The sequence below is a fragment of the Prionailurus bengalensis genome, chromosome B2 (assembly GCF_016509475.1).
Source record: "Prionailurus bengalensis isolate Pbe53 chromosome B2, Fcat_Pben_1.1_paternal_pri, whole genome shotgun sequence".
Classification (NCBI taxonomy): domain Eukaryota; kingdom Metazoa; phylum Chordata; class Mammalia; order Carnivora; family Felidae; genus Prionailurus; species Prionailurus bengalensis.
The window spans coordinates 106,813,962-106,833,877 of record NC_057349.1 but is presented as its reverse complement, the minus strand read 5'-3'; the positions used below and the strand labels follow the sequence as shown (position 1 = coordinate 106,833,877).

General features: G+C 35.3%; 1 protein-coding gene across 3 annotated transcripts in view; it reads left to right on the top strand.

The window, feature by feature from the left end:
• The window catches only part of CEP85L (centrosomal protein 85 like), a 172,268-nt gene that overhangs the window by 128,979 nt on the left and 23,373 nt on the right, over nucleotides 1-19,916 (top strand). For all 3 annotated transcript variants that reach the window (XR_006299042.1, XM_043592208.1, XM_043592209.1), the window contains 4 exons: nucleotides 6,541-6,693; nucleotides 8,623-8,777; nucleotides 12,845-12,962; nucleotides 14,009-14,059. Coding sequence is in view for 2 of the 3 variants with exons in the window: in XM_043592208.1 (XP_043448143.1) it covers nucleotides 6,541-6,693; nucleotides 8,623-8,777; nucleotides 12,845-12,962; nucleotides 14,009-14,059 (477 nt within the window). In the remaining variant the exon portion in view is untranslated. The remainder of the gene's footprint in view (nucleotides 1-6,540; nucleotides 6,694-8,622; nucleotides 8,778-12,844; nucleotides 12,963-14,008; nucleotides 14,060-19,916) is intronic.

The window sequence follows — 19,916 nt, the reverse complement described above, 5'->3', positions numbered from 1 at the left end:
TTTGTTACTTGAAAAATATTTCAAGCTGTTGATGTACAAAAGACAATTCTTATTTTGCCTTCTGAGTGCCCTCTTCTTCCTAAATAATATAAAACAAAATTTTCTTTAGTGTTCATTACTGTATATTCAGTTACTCATGCATGCTGGAAACCTTGCCAACATTAAGCCGGTCTCCTAAATATATATACAATCCATCTAACACTACCAGAGTGTTCCAAGTTATCATCTCTTGGCAAAAGCTTTTTTAAGGGCCTCTTCATTGGCGTCTCTGAATCCAATCTTTCCCTGCCTGTCTGCTTTCCTCTCTGTCTCCAGTCACTTTTTTTGTTGTTGTTATTGTTACAATTCCGTGTATTTTATTTATTATATTTTCTTTAAATTGAAGCATAATTTATATATAGTCAAATCAAAACCTCTCAATCACTAGGAGTGCCTGGCTGGCTCAGTCAGTAGAATATGCAACTCTTAATCTCAGGGTCATGGGTTTGAACCCCATGTTGGGCATAGAGTTTACTTAATAAGCAAACATTTCAGTCACAAGAAATTCCTTTGTGCTTCTTTCTAGTCTAGTTTCCTTCCTGTTTCTGAAACACTGTTACCACTACAGATTAGTTTTGAATCTTCTTGGTCTTCATATAAATGGAGTCATACTGTATGTATTCTTTTGTGTTGGTTTTCTTTCACTTAATACCTTTGATATTTATTCATATTGTTGTATATATATATTGGTAGTTTGTCCCTATCTACTGCTGAGTTGCATTGTATTATATAGATATATCATGGTGTGTCTACTCTCTTGTTAATAGATATTTGAATTGTTTGCATTTTGGGGAAATTATCAACAAGGCTGCTGTAGACATTCCTGTAACTGACATTTTTTATATGAATATTTTCATTTCTCCCGGCTAAATTCCTAACAGTGGAATTTCTGAATCATACATTTCATACGATAGAGGTTTCACTTACAAGAAACTACCTGAGTTCTGCACACTTAGTGACCTTTCTGAGTTGGCCTTATGGATTGGGGCATCCTGAGCCAGTGATCCTGTGTTGAGATGCTTCAAAGCCTTATAAAAATGCTTAGATCCCCACTCAGAGGCCTGCTGTACCTAAGTTTAGCAAGAGATTTGGAGGTAGGAATGAGGTTGATGGGCTTCGTCATTTATAAAATCAGGAGTGCTCATAAAAGAAGTAAAGCTTTGAAAGCTCCAAGTCCTGCATCTGCTTATGGTCATCATTAATCAGCTTTACGTGGAGTACACATCAGATGGAACCTGGTCAGCTGGCTTTAAATTTCAGCAAGCTCTGTTAGATGGGAACGTGGAACATTGCTATACATTTGTAGAAGTGCTGTATTGTTTCTGGTGTGAATAAATGTACCTGTGAGGTAGAAAGAAAAGGAAAGACCACCCGAGTTCTCCCAGTGCTTGTACCATTTAACACTTCTATCAACGCATGAGAGTTCCAGTTGCTCCACAGCCTCCCAGCCCATTCTTGATCATGTGGAGGACTGTACTTTTTAAAATGAAGACCTAGTCATTTGACTTACCTGATAAAACCCAATAATGCCATCTCATTGTCTTTAAAGTAAGAATCAAATTCTTCCCCTGACCAGAAAGGCCCTGCCTAACTATAATCTTTGGCTCTAGCTTTATCCCTCTGGTACACTGTGTCACAGTGCAGTGCTTACAGTTGCTCCAACAGGTCAGGCTTGGTTTCTGGTATCAGAGTCTTTACACAGAATTTCTTCTTTGCCTGGTTAATACTCGACTCTCTTCTCCCACTACTCACTCACCCATTTATTTGTCAAGTCTCAGCTTAAATATCTTTCTCCTGTAACCCCTTCTTTTTGTATGTGTAGAGCATTTTGTTTTGTTTTTCTAGTACTTAACACAATTTTGAGTAATCATTGTATTTTAATATTTCTCTGTAAGCTCTAGGAAAGCAGGGATGTATCAGTCTGTCACTGTAGCATATGTAACACCAGCCATAGTGCCTGGCATATTGAATGAATGAATGAATGAATGAATGAATGCTTTCAAGTGATTTTTGCCAAGAGAGAAGAGAAGAGAGATAAGAGTGAGATAAGAATAAATTAGATATTAAAGATGTCAGAGCGAGTGTATGATAGAGCAAATTCCTGAGAAAAATAGGAAAAGGTTGATAACAGATGCCAAGATGGAAGAATTACTTTTGGGAAAGAGGAACAGTCTCTATATGGAGTGAGGCAGTTGAGAATGGAAATGTGTATACCAGAGAAATTCAGAAGGGGGGTTGGTGTTAGAGTTTGTGTCAGAGGCCATGGAGATGATGCGAGTTTTTGAAGGGAGTGTAGAAGCTAGTAAATAGACTCATGAGTAACACATTAACTGATCAGCACTTGAGGCCCACATGAGATTGGACTGCATTGTTTCCTTCTGCATTTTCTCTCTGTTATCCTGATCAAGACTGATACTACAACAGAAAAGCATTCAATGTGAAAAACAACAAATAGAAGTTGCTTTAAAAAATTTTTTTTAATATAATTTATTGTCAAATTGGTTTCCATACAACACCCAGTGCTCATCCCAACAAGTGCCTTAATGTTTGTTTATTTTTGAGAAAAAGACAGAGCATAATTGGGGGAGGGACAGAGAGATGGAGACACAGAATCCGAAGCAGGCGCCAGGCTCTGAGCTGTCAGCACAGACCCTGATGTGGGGCTCGAACTCACAAGCTGTGAGATCATGACCTGAGCCAAAGTCACATACTTAACCAACTGAGCCACGCAGGCGCCCCAGAAATTGCCTTTTGATAAGCTCTTTCTTGTATATGCCAGATAGCATGTGAAGGTGCATTAAGTGCATTTTTTCATTTAATGTTAACTAATCTTCACAAAAATCCTGGCAGATATATACTATCTCCCCATTTTAAAAACTGAGCAAATTGAAGCTCTGAGACAAGTTGAATAATTTGTCCAGTTGGATGTAGGTAGAAATTATTGAAAAGCAGGGAGTAAAATTCAGGATGGTTTAACTCTACAGCTGATGCTTTGTTCTAATAATAATGGTTTATTTATAAGAAAATTTAGAGGAAAACATTTCCTCAGTAATCTATTTTGTTCTAATAACTGTACTTAAAATAAAAGTACATTTGTTTGTAAACCTCTTCTGAAAGCAGGGCCCTCCTTATTGTCTTCTAGAAATAATCTCAATACTAAATAATATTTCCTTGAACAAAAAAAAAGTAACCTTTTATAAATTGAATAGGGAAGATTTCTTGGTGATAGCTGATTTACCTGGAGGTAATTACTGGAGCTCAGATTTTAGTAACCAACATAAAACTTTTAAGTTAAAAACGAAACAAAACAAAACAAAACAGCTTCTCATCAGTGAACAGGGCTTAAAAAACAACAACAACAACAACAACAACCCAGACTTAGTGATTATGTGTAATCAGCTTGTGGTCAACAAATAGCATAAACAGTATCCAGTAGGAGAGTATTGGCAGACATTTGTGATCAAGGGCAGCAAGCTTGACACAACAGCAAAGAAGACAGTTGTCCAGCCAAAGAAAAAAAAGCAAACTAGGACATCTTTGCACAGGAGAAGATAGCATGACTAACCTATTCCATTGGCTTCTCTTTGAGGACATCGTTGTGTCACATTTAAGACACTTAAAAAATTAAATATAAATTGGGGCGACATTAATAAAAATAGGCTGGTTATTTTTATTTCTGTAACTTACAGGGTCATTTGCTAAGGCAAGAATAGGCTTTGTTGATGGGGAATACAGGCAGAAATGGTTGCTAGAGAATTTGGGGGAATTTGGTTATGCGGAGTGTGAAAGAACTGAAAGAACATTGGCTTTTCAGAGGTTTATATTTGAATCCCACCTGTGTCTCAGTGACTTGTACTTAAGTCACTAAAGATCTCTGGACCTCATATTCAAAAAAGGAATAATTTATGTCTTTTTTTGGAAAAATTTCTGTTCACATCCTCTGCTTATTTTTTAATCATATTATTTGGTTTTTTGGTGTTAGGTTGTATAAGTTCTTTATATATTTTGAATATTAACTTCCTTATTGGATATATCATTTGTAAGAGAAATTCAATACCACGAGATACCACCTTACACCTGTCAGAATAGCTGAAATCAAAAATGTAAGAAATAACAAGTGTTGATGAAGAGGGAAAAGAACCCTTGTGCACTGCACATTTGTGTAGCCTCTGGAAAACAGTATGAAGGTTCCTTAAAAATTAAAAATAGAATTACCATATGATCCAGTAATCCCAGTACTGGGTATTTACCCAAAGAAAACAAAAACACTAATTTAAAAAGATACATGTACTCCTGTGTTTATTGCAGCATTACTTAACAATAGCCAAGATATGAAAGCAACCCAAGTGTTTACTGTTAAATGAATGGGTAAAGAAGATGTGGCATATATACACAACCAAATAATACTCAGCTGTGAAATAGAATGAGTTCTTGCTGTTTGCAACAACACAGATGGATGTAGGGAAGATCATGCTAAGCGAAATAACTCAGTCAGAGAAAGACAAATACCATATGATTTCACTCATACACGGAATTTAAGAAACAAAACAAATGAACAAAGAGAAAAAGAGAGAAACCAACATCCGACTCTTAAATACAGAATACCAACTGGTGGTACCAGAGAGGCCGAGTGTGTGTTGGGTGGCTGGAGGGTAAAACAGATAAACGGGGTGAAGAGTACACTTACTTTGATGAGCACTGAGGAATGTATATATTTGTTGAAATATTATACACCTGAAACTAAAATAACACTGCATGATAATTATCCTCCAATAAAAAAAAGAGAAAAGGGGAGAAAAAAGGGAATGGCATTATGTGGTCTTTCAGATGATTACCAGTCACAACAACCTGTGAGTTCTGAAAGATCACAAATTATCACAGCATCACACTTGCCTTTAATCCAGAGAAAGCCCCAGTAAATATTAGAACTTAACTATTTTATCAATGTTGCTCTTTACCCAAGTTAATAAATATATCTTAAAGTTGTTGATGGAATGAATAGATGAAAGGAGAGGTGATTTGTTTTTCCAATTGAAGTTGTTTTAATAAAAGTTGTTACACAGTGGACTTAAAAGAAATTAGATAAGACATGAAAGAAACTAGATTGTGCACAAGTGTTAGCTTTAATAAAATTTGGGAAAGTGAACTATTATACTACTAATTATTGACACTTATTTCCCTGGTGGATATGGGAACAGGATGTAAAAACCTGTAAGTTTTTGGAAGACTAGTAATTTAAGGTGAATAAGAGTCTGGAGTTTACTTTTTAGGTAACTGTATATACATGTTATTTGTAATTGATCTGAAATATGAAAGAACTTTGAATTTGTGCTATGAAATTTAAGGATCGTATATTTCAGGTGGAAAGCTGATAAAATTAGTACATAAAAATCTGAGGTTCACCCTTCACAAATTAAGATATACTGGAATCATGTACCATATAGTGTTCTATAATAGGTGTTCAATTAACATGTTCTGTCAATCCTAAAATGACATCAGTGGTATGGCAAACCTTTATCATATGTAACTTTGAGAAAAAAGATATGTTACAAATTAAATTATGACCTAATAAATACCTTAACAGTAGTCTTGGCTTGAGGTATGGACTGGTCTCACTACTGCCCATATCTCTTTCCAAGTATCTGGTGATTTTTGTATGTTCTCCTGGTTTTGAATGCATTTCTTGAGTACGTGATAAACAATTTCTTTGCAAGTCAGTAACAAAACAGCTTTAATTACTTTTAGGTATCTTCCTTCCTTCCTTCTTCTTCTTTTTTTTTTTTTTTTAAGTTTACTTATTTTGATAGATCATGCATGCAAGGTGGGGTAGGGGCAGAGAGAGAGAGGGAGAGAGAGGAAATCCAAGCAGGCTCCACACAGACCTGAGCCAAAGTCGCTAACCTGACTGAGACACCCAGGGGCCCCGGGTATCTTCCTTTCTTATTTCACATGAAACGTTTGGATATAGCTTTGTTTGAAATAAGAAATTGAAGTCATCCCTCCAGAGACGAATATTTGCTTCATTGATTTTAAAATTCAAATTTAAAATTCTTAAATTAAATCCTGTGGCTCTATTTCTTTGTCTTTCCAGATCATAACTTTTTTTTCCACGCCAAATTATAATGTAATATTTTAAGGTACTTTAAATATCATTCAAACTCAGCCCATAGTTGCAACATATACACAGTGTTGAAATGACAGAGATGAATAGTTTTGACCAAGTTTGTACATGTGCAGGCAATAAAAGCTATGTCATCCCTGCTACCTGGCTAACTGCAGTTCATAGGATGCCATCAGTTGCAAAAGCAAACAAAAATTTCAAAAAATGTCTTGACTTCAGTGATATGACAGTTTCTAAAAATGTGAATCTTAGAATTGATGAAATAAGGTGAATCTTACCTGAGTTGGTGGTAGTCTAAACTATAACCTGGAATTGTTGGTTCTGTTGTTATTTTTTTAATGGCACAAAGCCTCTGAAGATCCATAATCTTTTTTCTTTAGCTTAAAACCAGAGATAGATATATCAGTAGCCTGAAAAAGAAATGTCAGAAGGAATCCGAACAAAATAAAGAAAAGCAGAGAAGAATTGAGACCTTGGAAAAGTATCTGGCTGATCTTCCAACTCTAGATGATGTACAGAGTCAGAGTCTTCAGGTAACATGAAATAAAATGCTCACTTTTAAATGACTTGAAAACATAACCACTTTATTAGGTTGACTCTTTAGAAATTTCATAATTTTTAGAATTTAAAATTTTGGTTCTACATTTGGCTAATTATATTAAATTGATGTGTTTAATTGCTGTCTTTAGAATTAACTTTAATTAGAAACTTTAAGCATGAGTGTATCTTTCTTGTTGTTAATTAATATATGGTTATTTGCCTGAAAAACCTGTATGTTAACTCTTTTACTTAACATTTTACTCTAAAAGGTAGTTTCTGAACCAGTCTCAGCCCCATCCCACACATATATGCATGCACCATATCTTCTCTGGCTTTACCCAATAATCTCTGGCTCAGCCAAGGCTCAACAAGACGTTTTTTGACTGTCTTTCCAGGTATTTGTTTTCTTCATTCATCTTAACCTTTCCATAAATTCGTACACCTTAGTCTGTGGTCTCCATTCACTCCTCTTACCTCTTCTGACCATTTTTCTTTTTTACAAGTACCTTATCCAGAGTCTTTCTACCAACTCTGGTGAAGCCTTTCTTCTCAAAACCTTATTTATAAATCTGTGAAACTTACTCTTCAGTCTTTTTCAGTTTTTCTAATCATGAAATTCTCAACCTCAGTGCTATTGACATTAAAGGGTGGATAATTTTTGTTCTAGGAATTTGTACTGTGCATTAAAGGATGCTTAAGAGCATTTCTGGCCTCTACCTGCTAGATGCCAGTAGCACTGCTCCTTCCCTCCTGCCTCCCCAAAACCAAAAATGTCTACAAAAATTTCCAAATATCACCTTGGGGGAGAAATCATTCTCAGTTGAGAATCGTTGGTTTAATCCATGGAGGGTCATTATTTTACAGACTCTAGGCCTACAAGGGATTCTCTGTCTATAAGACTAAGAGAGGATAATGTCAGGAAGGAACTAAAGAAGTACCACAGGAGTTGGCATGAGCAGGAACAGAGAGGAATATAGATGTAAAAACACATGTTCATACCACCTTACACCATTAGGTTGGCTAATAAAAAAAAAAAGAAAAGAAAAAAGAAAGTAACAGGTGTTGGTGACAATGTGAGGAAATTAAAATCCTTGTGCACTGTTGATGGGAATGTAAAATAGTGTAGCCACTGTGGAAAACCATATGATAATGCTTCTTTAAACAATAACCATCAATTCCTCTTCTGGATATACCCAAAGGAATTGAAAGCAGAGTCTCAAACAGATGTTTGTACATACATACGTTCATAATAGCATTATTTGCAACAGCCAAAAGATGGAAGCAACCCAATCGCTGATGGATAAAATGTCGCATATCCATATAATTCACCTATAAAAAAGAATGAAATTCTGAAACATGGATAAACCTAAGGCCATTGGGCTAAGTGAAATCAGCCAGACATAAAAAGATAAATATGGTATGAGGTACCTAAAGTAGTCAAATTCATGAAGACAGAAAGTCAAAGTGTGGTCGCTGGAGACTGAGGGCAGAGCTGGAAGGGGAGTTGTTAATGAATATAGTTTGTTTTGCAAGATGAAAAGAGTTCTGGTGATTAGTTGTACAACAATGTGAATGTAATAATACTATTTATTGTACATTTAAGCATGGTTAAGATTGTAAATTTTGTGTTCTGCGTATTTTAGCATAATTAAAAATAAAATTTTTAAAGTATCCCCAAATTGAGATCATTTACCTTTCTCTCTGTCCTCTAGAAATTTCTGACCCCATTCTTTTCTTCTCCGTAATCTCATTCTCCTAGCTCCTGTTACACACAAAGGAAGAAATAAAGTATTATTAAGTGCTCTAGATAAAATATACTGTGATTTTAATCACAAGCTTGTTAATAATTTAGAACACACAGTTTCTAGCAGAAACACATTTAATATTCTATGTGTTATAAACTTTAAGAATTTTCTCCTTAGCTTCAGATTCTAGAAGAAAAAAATAAGAATTTGCAAGAGACTCTGCTGGATGCAGAAAAAAAGCTTGAGGAGATCAAAAAACAGTGTCAAGAAAAAGAGGCACAACTAATATGCCAGAAAAAGAAAGAAAAGGAGTTGGTAACTACAGTTCAGAGGTAAACAAACCTTTAGCAATTTTTTATTTTTGTTACTCATATTTTTCATAAAGCATTTCACTTAAGATACATTAATTTGTAATTATTACTATATTGTTATCTTAAAGGTGAACTCTTTTTATTTTTTTTTTAATATGAAATTTCTTGTCAAATTGGTTTCCATAGTAGGGGACTTTGATTTATTTATTTTTATTTTTATTTTTTAATATGAAATTTCTTGTCAAATTGGTTTCCATAGTAGGGGACTTTGATTTATTTTTTTTAATTTTTTTTTTAATATGAAATTTATTGTCAAATTGAAAGGTGAACTCTTAAGAACTGTAAGTATTATGTCATTGAAGCAGGTTGTCTTGGCTATGATTTCACATTTTAATGCAACATACTGACATCTTGCCAAAAGTTTTAGATGAGAATGGTGAAAATGTAACACCCCCCGCTGCCAAAACAAAAACAAAACAAAAACAAAAACAAAAAAACAATTAGAAACTGAAAGTATTAACACAATCTGATGGCTTTGCCAAAAAGTAAGTAAACAAAGAGAAGCAAATACTCAGACTGCACTCCTTAATGAGATACATCAAAGTGAAATAATTGACTCCCATTTTCCCTTACTGTAGAACAACAGGTATGGCTATTTTGTCATGTATCTTCCAAGTTTACTCATGTATCTTGCCTGATGGTACTCTTCTCTTTTAAATTAATATAGTTAGAATGACAGGGAATATCATTTATTAGTATATTTAGCTAATATATTTAATCTGGAAAATTAATACTAGATTGCTAAAAAACCTAGAGAACTATGTTATATATGCAACTACATGCACTCTGTTTTATAAAACTTAAACCTTAATAGATGATCAAATATAAATAGCCAAAACTATACGGAAGAATAAGACAACAAAGCAACAGAAACTAAACTTAAGAAATATACTCCTCATGCTTTTACCAATTGCATGTAACTCTAATCAAAATCCATCTGATAATTCCATGTTAATATTGCTTTACTACTTTCAAAGCCTTAAATATGCCTGGTCTACTCTTTTTCTTAGATTTCAGTGCAGAAAACATCTGATTCTGAGACATTATGGTCTTCAGTGTTTCTAATCTCTGCTTCAAAAAATTCATACAATTTTTTTAATGTTTATTTATTTATTTTGAGTGAGAGAGTGAGTGGAGGAGAGGCAGAGAGAGAGTGAGAGCGAATCCCAGGCAGGCTCCCTGCCGTCGGTACAGAGTCCACGCGGGGCTTGTTCTCACAAATCATGAGATCATGACCTGAGCTGAAATCAAGAGTCCATCACTTAACCGACTGAGCCACCCGGGTGCCCCCTAAAATTCATATACTTTTAGCTTTACATTTATTTTTCCCTTGGTTTTTGCTTTCTTGCTCTTTAATTTCCCTTCCTATAACTCCACATCTTATAGTCTATTCTCTATTCTCAGAACAGCTTCCTGACCTCCACTATTTCAACCATATGTTCTTTTTCTTTCTTAGAGAAAATGAGAAGAGATTTTATAGGGCATTTTGATCACAAACTCAAACTGTGCCATTTTATGAATAGAATTAGGAACACTTGAATATAATTAGTTTTGTTCCATTGTGTGCTTTTATATATTTAATATGATATACCTTCTCTTTTATTTAGATTTTCTCAAATATCTAAAAATCAAATATTTAGATTTTCTCAAAATTGAGCCTAGTCTTTTTCATTAGACTTAGTACAGTGCATTTCAGAATCCGTGTTCCATTTTTTTACCTTGATACTTTCAGAGATGTTAGCATCCCAGAAATTTTCTTTTAATTTCAAGTAGATATAAAAGACCAAATAAGGTCTTCTGTAATTCTTCAGTACTTATATAGCTATGGTGTCACTTGAACTTGGAGGTAAGGGTGTTATTTCAGTTTCCTCAGCTATATGATAAACTAAAGTTCTTGTTTCCAGAAGAACTTCAGATGTGATGTGACTATGAATTATATCATTACATTTATCTGTGCTTATGTAATGTCTGTAAGTTTCCCACTTTATTAATATATGAGAACTCTTGGTATTTAAACATCAGATAAAAATTTTTCATTAGAAGTGAAAATGTAAGTAAGATATGTGGGTGGGATCCCTAGTAATAAAGTTGATACCTTTGCTATTCAAGAGATTTATTACTTTCCTAAGTGAGCATGCTTCATAATATAAACAAAACAAGAATGTGTACATGAAAACAGACTTATTTGGTACTTTTTCATGACACAGTATGTTGTTCCCTTCTCATAGCTGGTTCCTTTTTTTAAAGACCTTAATAGTTTTTAATGTAATTTATTTTTCTTAGAATGTTGTAACTACATAGAAGCAGTATATTGACACTGATTTGGAGGGAGAAAGCTCATTCTGAAATAGAAATAATACACTTGTCACTTTTAGACTGAAAAAGCAAATAGTTTTATGACAAGTAACAATATATTACAAAGCAGTGCACTGCATTCATAATACATGAAAATTTGTCTGGTGCCATTATTTATTAACATATTGGAAGCGCTTTTGTGCCAGGTAGGACTGTCAGTTCTTTGCCCAGAATGTAGGTATGGCACTTCTTTCACTTCTTTATTTTTAGAAGAGAGAGAAAGCACAGGAAAGCCACAGTACTTGAAAGAAGAAAAATAAGGGCTAGTATCCAAAATCTATAAAGAACTCACCAAACCCCACACCCGAAAAACAAATAATCCAGTGAAGAAATGGGCGGAAGACATGAATAGACACTTCTCTAAAGAAGACATCCAGATGGCCAACAGGCACATGAAAAGATGCTCAACGTCACTCCTCATCAGGGAAATACAAATCAAAACCACACTGAGATACCACCTTATGCCAGTCAGTGGCTAAAATGAAGAGATAAGATATTGTGGTTTATATACACAATGGAATACTACTTGGCAATGAGAAAGAATGAAATATGGCCTTTTGTAGCCACGTGGATGGAACTGGAGAGTGTTATGCTAAGTGAAATAAGTCATACAGAGAAAGACAGATACCATATGTTTTCACTCTTATGTGGGTCCTGAGAAACTTAACAGAAGACCTTGGGGGAGAGGAAGGGGAAAAAAAGGGAGCCAAACCATAAGAGACTCTTAAAAACTGAGAATAAACTGAGGGTTGACGGGGGTAGGAGGGAGAGGAGGGTGGATGATGGGCATTGAGGAGGGCACCTGTTGGGATGAACACTGGGTGTTGTATGGAAACCAATTTGACAATACATTTCATATTAAAAAAATAAAAAAAATAATGAAAATACCAAAACCCAAACTGTAAGAAGTGTGTTTCTTTTAGTGCTCTGCAACTCTTAAGTCTGATTGTAAGCTAGAGTGGAACTATTCCGAGGTGTCTTTCTGTTTTGATTTTGGTCATTATTGTTAATGGTGTCATTCCTTTTAACCAGAACATGACTTATTCTTTCTTTTCTCAAGATTAACATGTTTTTTTCCCTTTCAATCTTTTACTCTTAATATACCCGAGGGGCTTCCTTTTGTTGTTTTCTCTCTGTAATTCAAGTCTCTGCCATGAATAGCAGAGGAATAATACATTGCTGCTGTTATTAATGAAGGAGAAATGTAATAATTCTACTGGTTTTGGCAACAACTATCCTTACAAACAAACTTTGGCTGAGCTCAGAATGAGGGTAAAAGACATGTATCCATATAATTAGGCTCCCAAACAGAATCATCTTAATCAAGGAATTCTGCTTTTGCAGAAGAAAGAAAGAACAGGATTTGGACTGCAGAGCTCAGATTAGGGTCATAAGGAACTTCATTAGGGCCTAAGGATGTCACACACTAAGCAGCTTTGGATTCTGGTCTCAAATCTGTCATTTCTAAAAAGATGACCAGCGTCCATTGTATTTTTTACTTCTATGAGATGTAGGTGCTCATTCTTATTCATATGGAGTCTGTAGGTCTTCATTATCACTCAGTTAAAAAATATTATAGGCCCTAAGAAGGGACTATCTTTTATGTTGAAGTCATCTACCAAAATCAGCACATAGAGTGGGGTTTTCTTTATTTGTCTTTCTAAAACATACAGCTTGCAGCAAAAAGTAGAAAGATGCCTTGAAGATGGAATTCGCCTTCCCATGTTAGATGCAAAACAGCTTCAAAATGAAAATGATACCCTGAGAGAACAAAATGAGAATGCTAGTAAGGTCAGTTGATGTCTTTGATAATAAATATGAAATCTGTGTTATGTTGGTTATGTGTGTATGGACATATAAGTTATAGCTACTTTATATTTTTGTTAATACTTAATAACTTAGTTTGAATGTTTTTATTTGGAAAGAAAATGACTCTTTTATTTATACTTTTTAAAATGTTTAATTTGTGCATGAGTGGGGTGGGGGGACGGGGTGCAGAGAGCAAGGGAGAGACCGAATCCTAAGCAGGCTCCATGCTGTCAGTGTGGAGCCCAATGCAGGGCTTGAATTCACAAACTGTAAGATCGTGACCTGTAGCCAAGATAAAGAGTAAGATGCCTAATCGACTGAGCCACCCAGGTGCCCCTATTTAATGTGTTTTTTGTTTTTTGTGTTTTTTTGAGAGCAAGAGTGAGAGCAGGGGAGGGGCAGAGGGAGAGGAGGAAAGAGAATCTTGAGGCTCAATGCCCAGTGCAGAGCCCGATGCAGGGCTCAATCTCACAACCATGAGATCATGACCCTGAGTCAAAATCAAGAGTTGGACAGACAATGACTGAGCCACCCAGGCTCCCCACGTTTTTTTAAGTAGGCTCCACACCCAATGTTGGACTTGACCTCACAACCCTGAGATCAAGAGTCACATACTCTACTGACTGAGCTAGCCAGTCTCTCTGAAAATGACAATTTAAGTAAATTTAAATAATTCAAATTTTTGTTAAAGCCAAACTAAGAAGAAATTATATTGCCTTTTAGCAAAACAAAAGGGTTTCTTTTCCTTCCTAAATTGTTCGACATCTGTCTCAAAGTTATTTTTATAAATTACATAGAGTTTTATCAAGAAGTAGAGGAAAACTTTTGCAGATTTATGTATGTGTGATCCAAATAATATGTCTATTTAAAGGATACTTGGTATGAATAATTTTGTAAAAAAAAAATCATACCCTGATTAAAAAAAATAAATTCATTATTTCCTGTGTTTTCGTTTTCTAAATATTGGTACTTTTCAAAAGCAGTGGAAAAATTTTTAATTCACACTGATAATATTTTCTGTGTTTTAGATAATAGACAGCCAACAAGATGAGATTGAAAGAATGATTTTAGAAATTCAGGTAAGGAATGTTTTGTGCATATTTTAATTTAGCTGTATGCTGATTTACTCTTAGTGGCTATATAATCTAAAAATATTAAAGCACATATGTATTTATATGAAAAGATTAATAGCACTTGAAGTGAAGTTACAAATTCTTTAATATTAATCTTTTACTTTTTTAGAATGAAAATGCTCTTTGGTAAATCAGTCATTCAAAATGTTTTGAAGATTATTCTTTAGTCCTTACCTTTCCTGCTTTTAATTGGGTGTAGTCTACTACTGAGAACACATTGGTTAATGTGGGATCCGATCATCAGTGATCTACTTATTAAAGATCACGGACTGTTTCCAGTCTATTGTGACTGGCCAACACTTCTCTTCCTTCTTGTATTATTCCTTCTATATTATCAAAGTATAACATGTTGTTTACATATTTGTGTTTTTACCTCCTGCTTAGTTTCCTGGGAGACTGTCGTAGCTCATTTGCATATCTAGAGGTTAGAGTGTCTGATTCATAATACACAATCCAAAATTTGTGGATTAAATGGATTTTCATTTTTTTTTTTTATTGATTTGCCAGATACTTACTGAGCACCTACATCTGTGTCAGGCACTGTTCTTGGCACTGGGGATTCATCAGTGAACAAAGCAAGTCCTGGCTATTCTAGTGGGGTGAGATGGACAAAATGGAAATATAATGTCAAGGAATGATTTGTACCGTTAAAAAAGTAGGGTAGAGAACAATGAATAGACAGTGCTGCATTAGATACAGTGGTCATGAAGTTTTTCCTGAGGAAGTAATATTTGAACAGAGTTCTGGATGAAGACATCCAAGGGAAGAGCATTTCAGGCAAAGAGAGCCACCAGTGCCTGAAGGTGTCTTTTGTACTCCATGACCAGCAAAAAGGCTGCTAGTCTGGAGTAGTGCAGTGATTGTGAGGAAGAGTGGTGAGAGGTGATGGTGAAAAGTAGTCTGGGGCTAGATGTTCTTTGTATTTTATTCTGTGTATGATGGAAAGCCGTTGGACATAATTTTGCTGAATAATTTTATTTTTTTTGTACCTCCTAATTGTTTTACTTCTTAAAAATGGAAGTAAAGGGGCGCCTGGGTGGCTCAGTCGGTTAAGCGTCCGACTTCGGCTCAGGTCATGATCTCACGGTCTGTGAGTTCGAGCCCCGCGTCGGGCTCTGTGCTGACAGCTCAGAGCCTGGGGCCTGTTTCGGATTCTGTGTCTCTTCTCTCTCTGACCCTCCCCCGTTCATGCTCTGTCTCTCTCTGTCTCAAAAATAAATAACGTTAAAAAAAAAATTAAAAAAAAATGGAAGTAAAGAATAAAAAGATAAATGGTTTAAGTGTCAGAATTATAGATGGTATACTTTGTCTTTTGCGCATGTTAAGTGATTTATCATTTTAATCACACAGTAGGCCAGTTCAACAAGTGTGTGGGCCTGCTGGATTGGTTCACAAGGTTATACTCTTTAATCTGTATTCCTGTAGACATAACTTCAGTTGTTCTACAAACCATTCAAATCACAAAATGGTTAGGTTCCTTCAGCCATTATTATTTGATTTATTATAGGCCATAATAAAAGGAATTTATATTTCAATTGGTAACATTTTCTAAGAAATCAGTCAAATAAAAGTTATCTCCGTCCAAATTAAGGACAGTGAAGATGGTCCTTTGACACTGAAATTTTGGTGGCTGAGACTTGTAAGAGTTTATTAATTCATCACATACTATCTCTCACATTACAGATTATCAGGATGTATTTATATTAATTGAAATATGCCTTTTACTTATTCGTGGTGGCATCTTAATACAATTTATTTTTACATATCAACCAAGTCTTTTAGTCACATTTAAATATCATGACCATATATAAATGAATATGTAGAAGAATATGTAACTATATGCCATTCTATTCTTTGATCTTAACATGCTTGAGTAAACATTTCTTTATTTTTTCAAACTAATTAATGAATGGAAATCAAATTATTGAGATGCATTTATTTCCAAATATTTGGGGCCAGACAATATACTCATTAATTCTGTTGTCTTGTTTTTTGAAGCAATGAGTAAGTCATTGTGGCCATCTAGATCTATAGATCTTGTGTATGGTTTGCTAACAGAGACAGATAGCAAATGTTGATAACTGTCCAGGGCAGCTATATTTATCAAGATATTTAAATAGAAAATTATAGAGGATGACAAATATGCTTAAAATGATGACAAAATTTTTTGCTTTGTGTTCTTATGAAAACTTTTGAGTTTTTGGCCCCTTACAGTTAAAAAAGCTAGTTTTTTTATTTGGTGGTTTTTGATGAATATAAAAGATGTGTTCTCTGTGAACATCTAAAAATATTGCTTATTCTAAAAAATTGATACTAGTTATTTCCCTAGCATTGGAAATCACAGAGAGAATCTTTTTTTATTATTTTTTAAATATTTTCTTTTATTTATTTTTGAGAGCAAGAGAACACAAGTGAGAGAGGGGCAGAGAGAGGGAAACACAGAATCTGAGGCAGGCTCCAGGCTCCAAGCTGTCAGCACAGAGCCCGATGTGGGGCTCCAACTCATGAACCATGAGACCATGAATTAAGCCAAGGTTGGAAGCTTAACTGAGCCACCCAGGCATCCCACAGAGAGAATCTTAAAGAGAACACTTTGAGTTGAAGAAGAATTTTTGTTGCTTTGTACTATAGTTAATGGGCTTATTATCAAGTTGATACACATAATAGAGCAGTTCCCTTTAATTACTAGTTATTTAAAACTGCCTACTCTTGGGGCACCTGGCTGGGTCAGTCAGTTAAGCCTCCAACCTCCTCTCAGGTCACAGTCTTGGAGTTCGTTCCTGACTTTGAGCCCCGCATCAGGCTCTGTGCTGACAGCTCAGAGCCTGGACCCTGCTTTGGATTTTGTCTCTTTCTCTCTGCCTCTCCCCTTCTCACCCTATGTCTGTCTGTCTGTCTGTCTGTCTCTCTCCCTCCCTCTCTCTCTCTCTCTCCCTCCCTCTCCCCACCCCCCTTTCAAAAATAAATAAACATTAAAAAAAAATTTTCCCCTTAACTGCCTAGTCTTTTCCCCACCTGCTTACATAAGGAATGGCCAGCCTTACTTCTGTATAGATTATGATGTCCTTCCTATATGCTATAGCTGTTTTTAATTTCTTCAAATTCCTTTGCATAACACAAAAAAATACCTTATAATGAGGTATTTTAGAAATAAAATGTTATTTGCAAAGTAACACAAAATACATTATAGTGAGTGATAGTAGAGCTTTCCAGCCATTTTTTTAAACATGAATTAATACAATTACTTTAAAAAAAATTTTTTTAGAGTTTATTTATTTATTTAGAAAGAGAGGGTGCAAGCAAGGTAGAGGCAGAGAGAGAGACTCCCAAGCAGGTGTGGAGCTTGATCCCACAAACTAGGGGATCATGACCTGAGCTGAAATCAAGAGTTGGTTCCTTAACTGACTGAGCCACCAGATGCCCCAAGTTATACATTAAGCTATCAGTACAATATTAAATTTATTGTAAAATTTCACTGCTATTATAATTTGCATATTCTTTGTTCATCCACAGTGCCAGGAAGTTCTTCCATTTTAGAGGGTTTAGTAGACAAAACGAATGTAGTATTAGTAGAATGTCCTGTTTCACTACTTCTTTATGTCCCTGCAAACTGTTGAGATGACCAAATTTGTTCAAATTCCATTTGGCTGACTTTTTGGAGTATTGCATTGCCTTGGGTGTAAGCAGGTTATTCTTACCGTTTAAATTTTATGACAAAAGAGAAAAATGAAATCCCTTGCCATATTCATTTTTTTGTCCAATTTATAGGAGATAAAAATAAGGCATTGTTACAGAGTTGGAGGTGCTATATTTAAAATACAGCTGTGGCTTACCACTATGTACCAGAAGTCAAATACATACATAGCTGGTTTAGGGCAGTGGCAGATTTATTGATTCTGATGTTGGGGAGAAATCAGTCTTCTCTTAATTATATTTGTTGTTGAATATAGAAAGGTAGTACTTTATGTAAAAGTATCCTGATTTTGAAACTGAGTTTAGTGCTGTAAAAATACAGATTTGTCTACTATTTTGTTCACCCATCAAGGTGATGTTAACAGGCATGTAACTTGTTTATTCATTGATCCTTTAGAAATAATGCTTTTGTCTACATTTATGAAACCAGTATAGCTAAACTGGTTTCATAAACTTGTTTCAAAAACCAGAACTTTTTCTTCTGTCAGTGTACAGTATAAAAAGATATTTTTTTTTTAATTTTTTTTTCAACGTTTATTTATTTTTGGGACAGAGAGAGACAGAGCATGAACGGGGGAGGGGCAGAGAGAGAGGGAGACACAGAATCGGAAACAGGCTCCAGGCTCTGAGCCATCAGCCCAGAGACTGACGCGGGGCTCAAACTCACGGACCGTGAGATCGTGACCTGGCTGAAGGCGGACGCTTAACCGACTGCGCCACCCGGGCGCCCCATAAAAAGATATTTTGTAATAGAACATTCCCCGTCATTTCCATAAATGTGACTTCAGTCGGAATGTGAATTAGTTCATTGGGCATTGCCTTCCCTCCTATTTATTCCTTAAAAGCACATTTCACCTGCATAAATAATCCTGTTTCCAGTGAGCTGTTATCATTTTGTATAACTATTATAAGCTTTCGGCAGAGGACATACAGAATAAAAAAGTTTGTTAGATATACTTGTTTTTCCTAACATACTGAAATTGTTTCTTCACTGAAAGAGTTTTCCCATTTAAATTGACCTTCTGAGTTGACAGCTATCAATGAACATTGTGACATAAAAGATACAATAATGCTTTAAGGTCATTAAGACTGTTCACTTTTAAAGGCATGGTTGGAACCACCAATCTCAAAACTGTAACAGCCTGTCCTATTTATATCACTTCAAGAGAACAAACATGTTTTCACAGCCTCCAAAGATTTTATTCCAATATCTAGCAAGTCTCTCTTAAAGCCTTCATCCAGCAGGTTTTCTCAGTAGAAACAGTGGGAAAATGGATCATAAACCTTTAGAATGTCTTATAAGCAGAATTTAACTTTCCTTTAACCTAAATAGATAAATTGGTTTAATATTTTCACTTTATTATTATGTGATGTTTACCTCCTGTTTTTATGTTATCCTAGTTTTGTGATGTGACCTGACATGAAGTTCTTCCTTCCTAGTTTTTTTTAAATTTTTAAAACATTTTACCTTTGTGTAATTGCTTTTATAATGCATGAAAAGCTAAAAATATTCTGATCAGAAATTAATACTAATTTTTGAAAAACCTAGCAACCAAACAGTGTCTTTTATCAAAGGAAAAGTAGTTTTTAAAAAAATAAGCTTTCTTGCCAATGTTTGTACTTCTAAAGAGAACAGTCTTTCATGTACATGTAGTCCTGTTACATGCACATTATAGTTGTTAATTAAAATGTGAAAAACATAAAAGAGGTGCCTGTAACTTCTGAAAAATTCTTTGTGTCTAAGGTGGGGAGCTCTGAGGCAGGAAGAGAGTCCACTCACTTGAAGCAAGAAGGAATGTTCTCGAGCTTGTTGTGTGCTATGAGTGGTCACCAAAGCTGTATGAACATTCCCATTATTTAGATTTCTGGGCCCCACTGGGAACCCGATGACTCAGTATCTCTGGGGTGAATCTTGAAATCTGCACTGTTAGCATGTTCCCCGGGCCGTTCTTCCTTGGCCTGGCAGCATCCTCCACTTGGTGCCACTAGGAAGTGTGGTCGGGGTCCTTGGGAGGGAGGGGGGCGGGGGGCCTGGGGCTCATTGCTCCCAAAGTGGGAATTGACTGGGAAGACTGAGGTTTAAAAGAAAAAAAGAGAGAGAGAAGTAGTT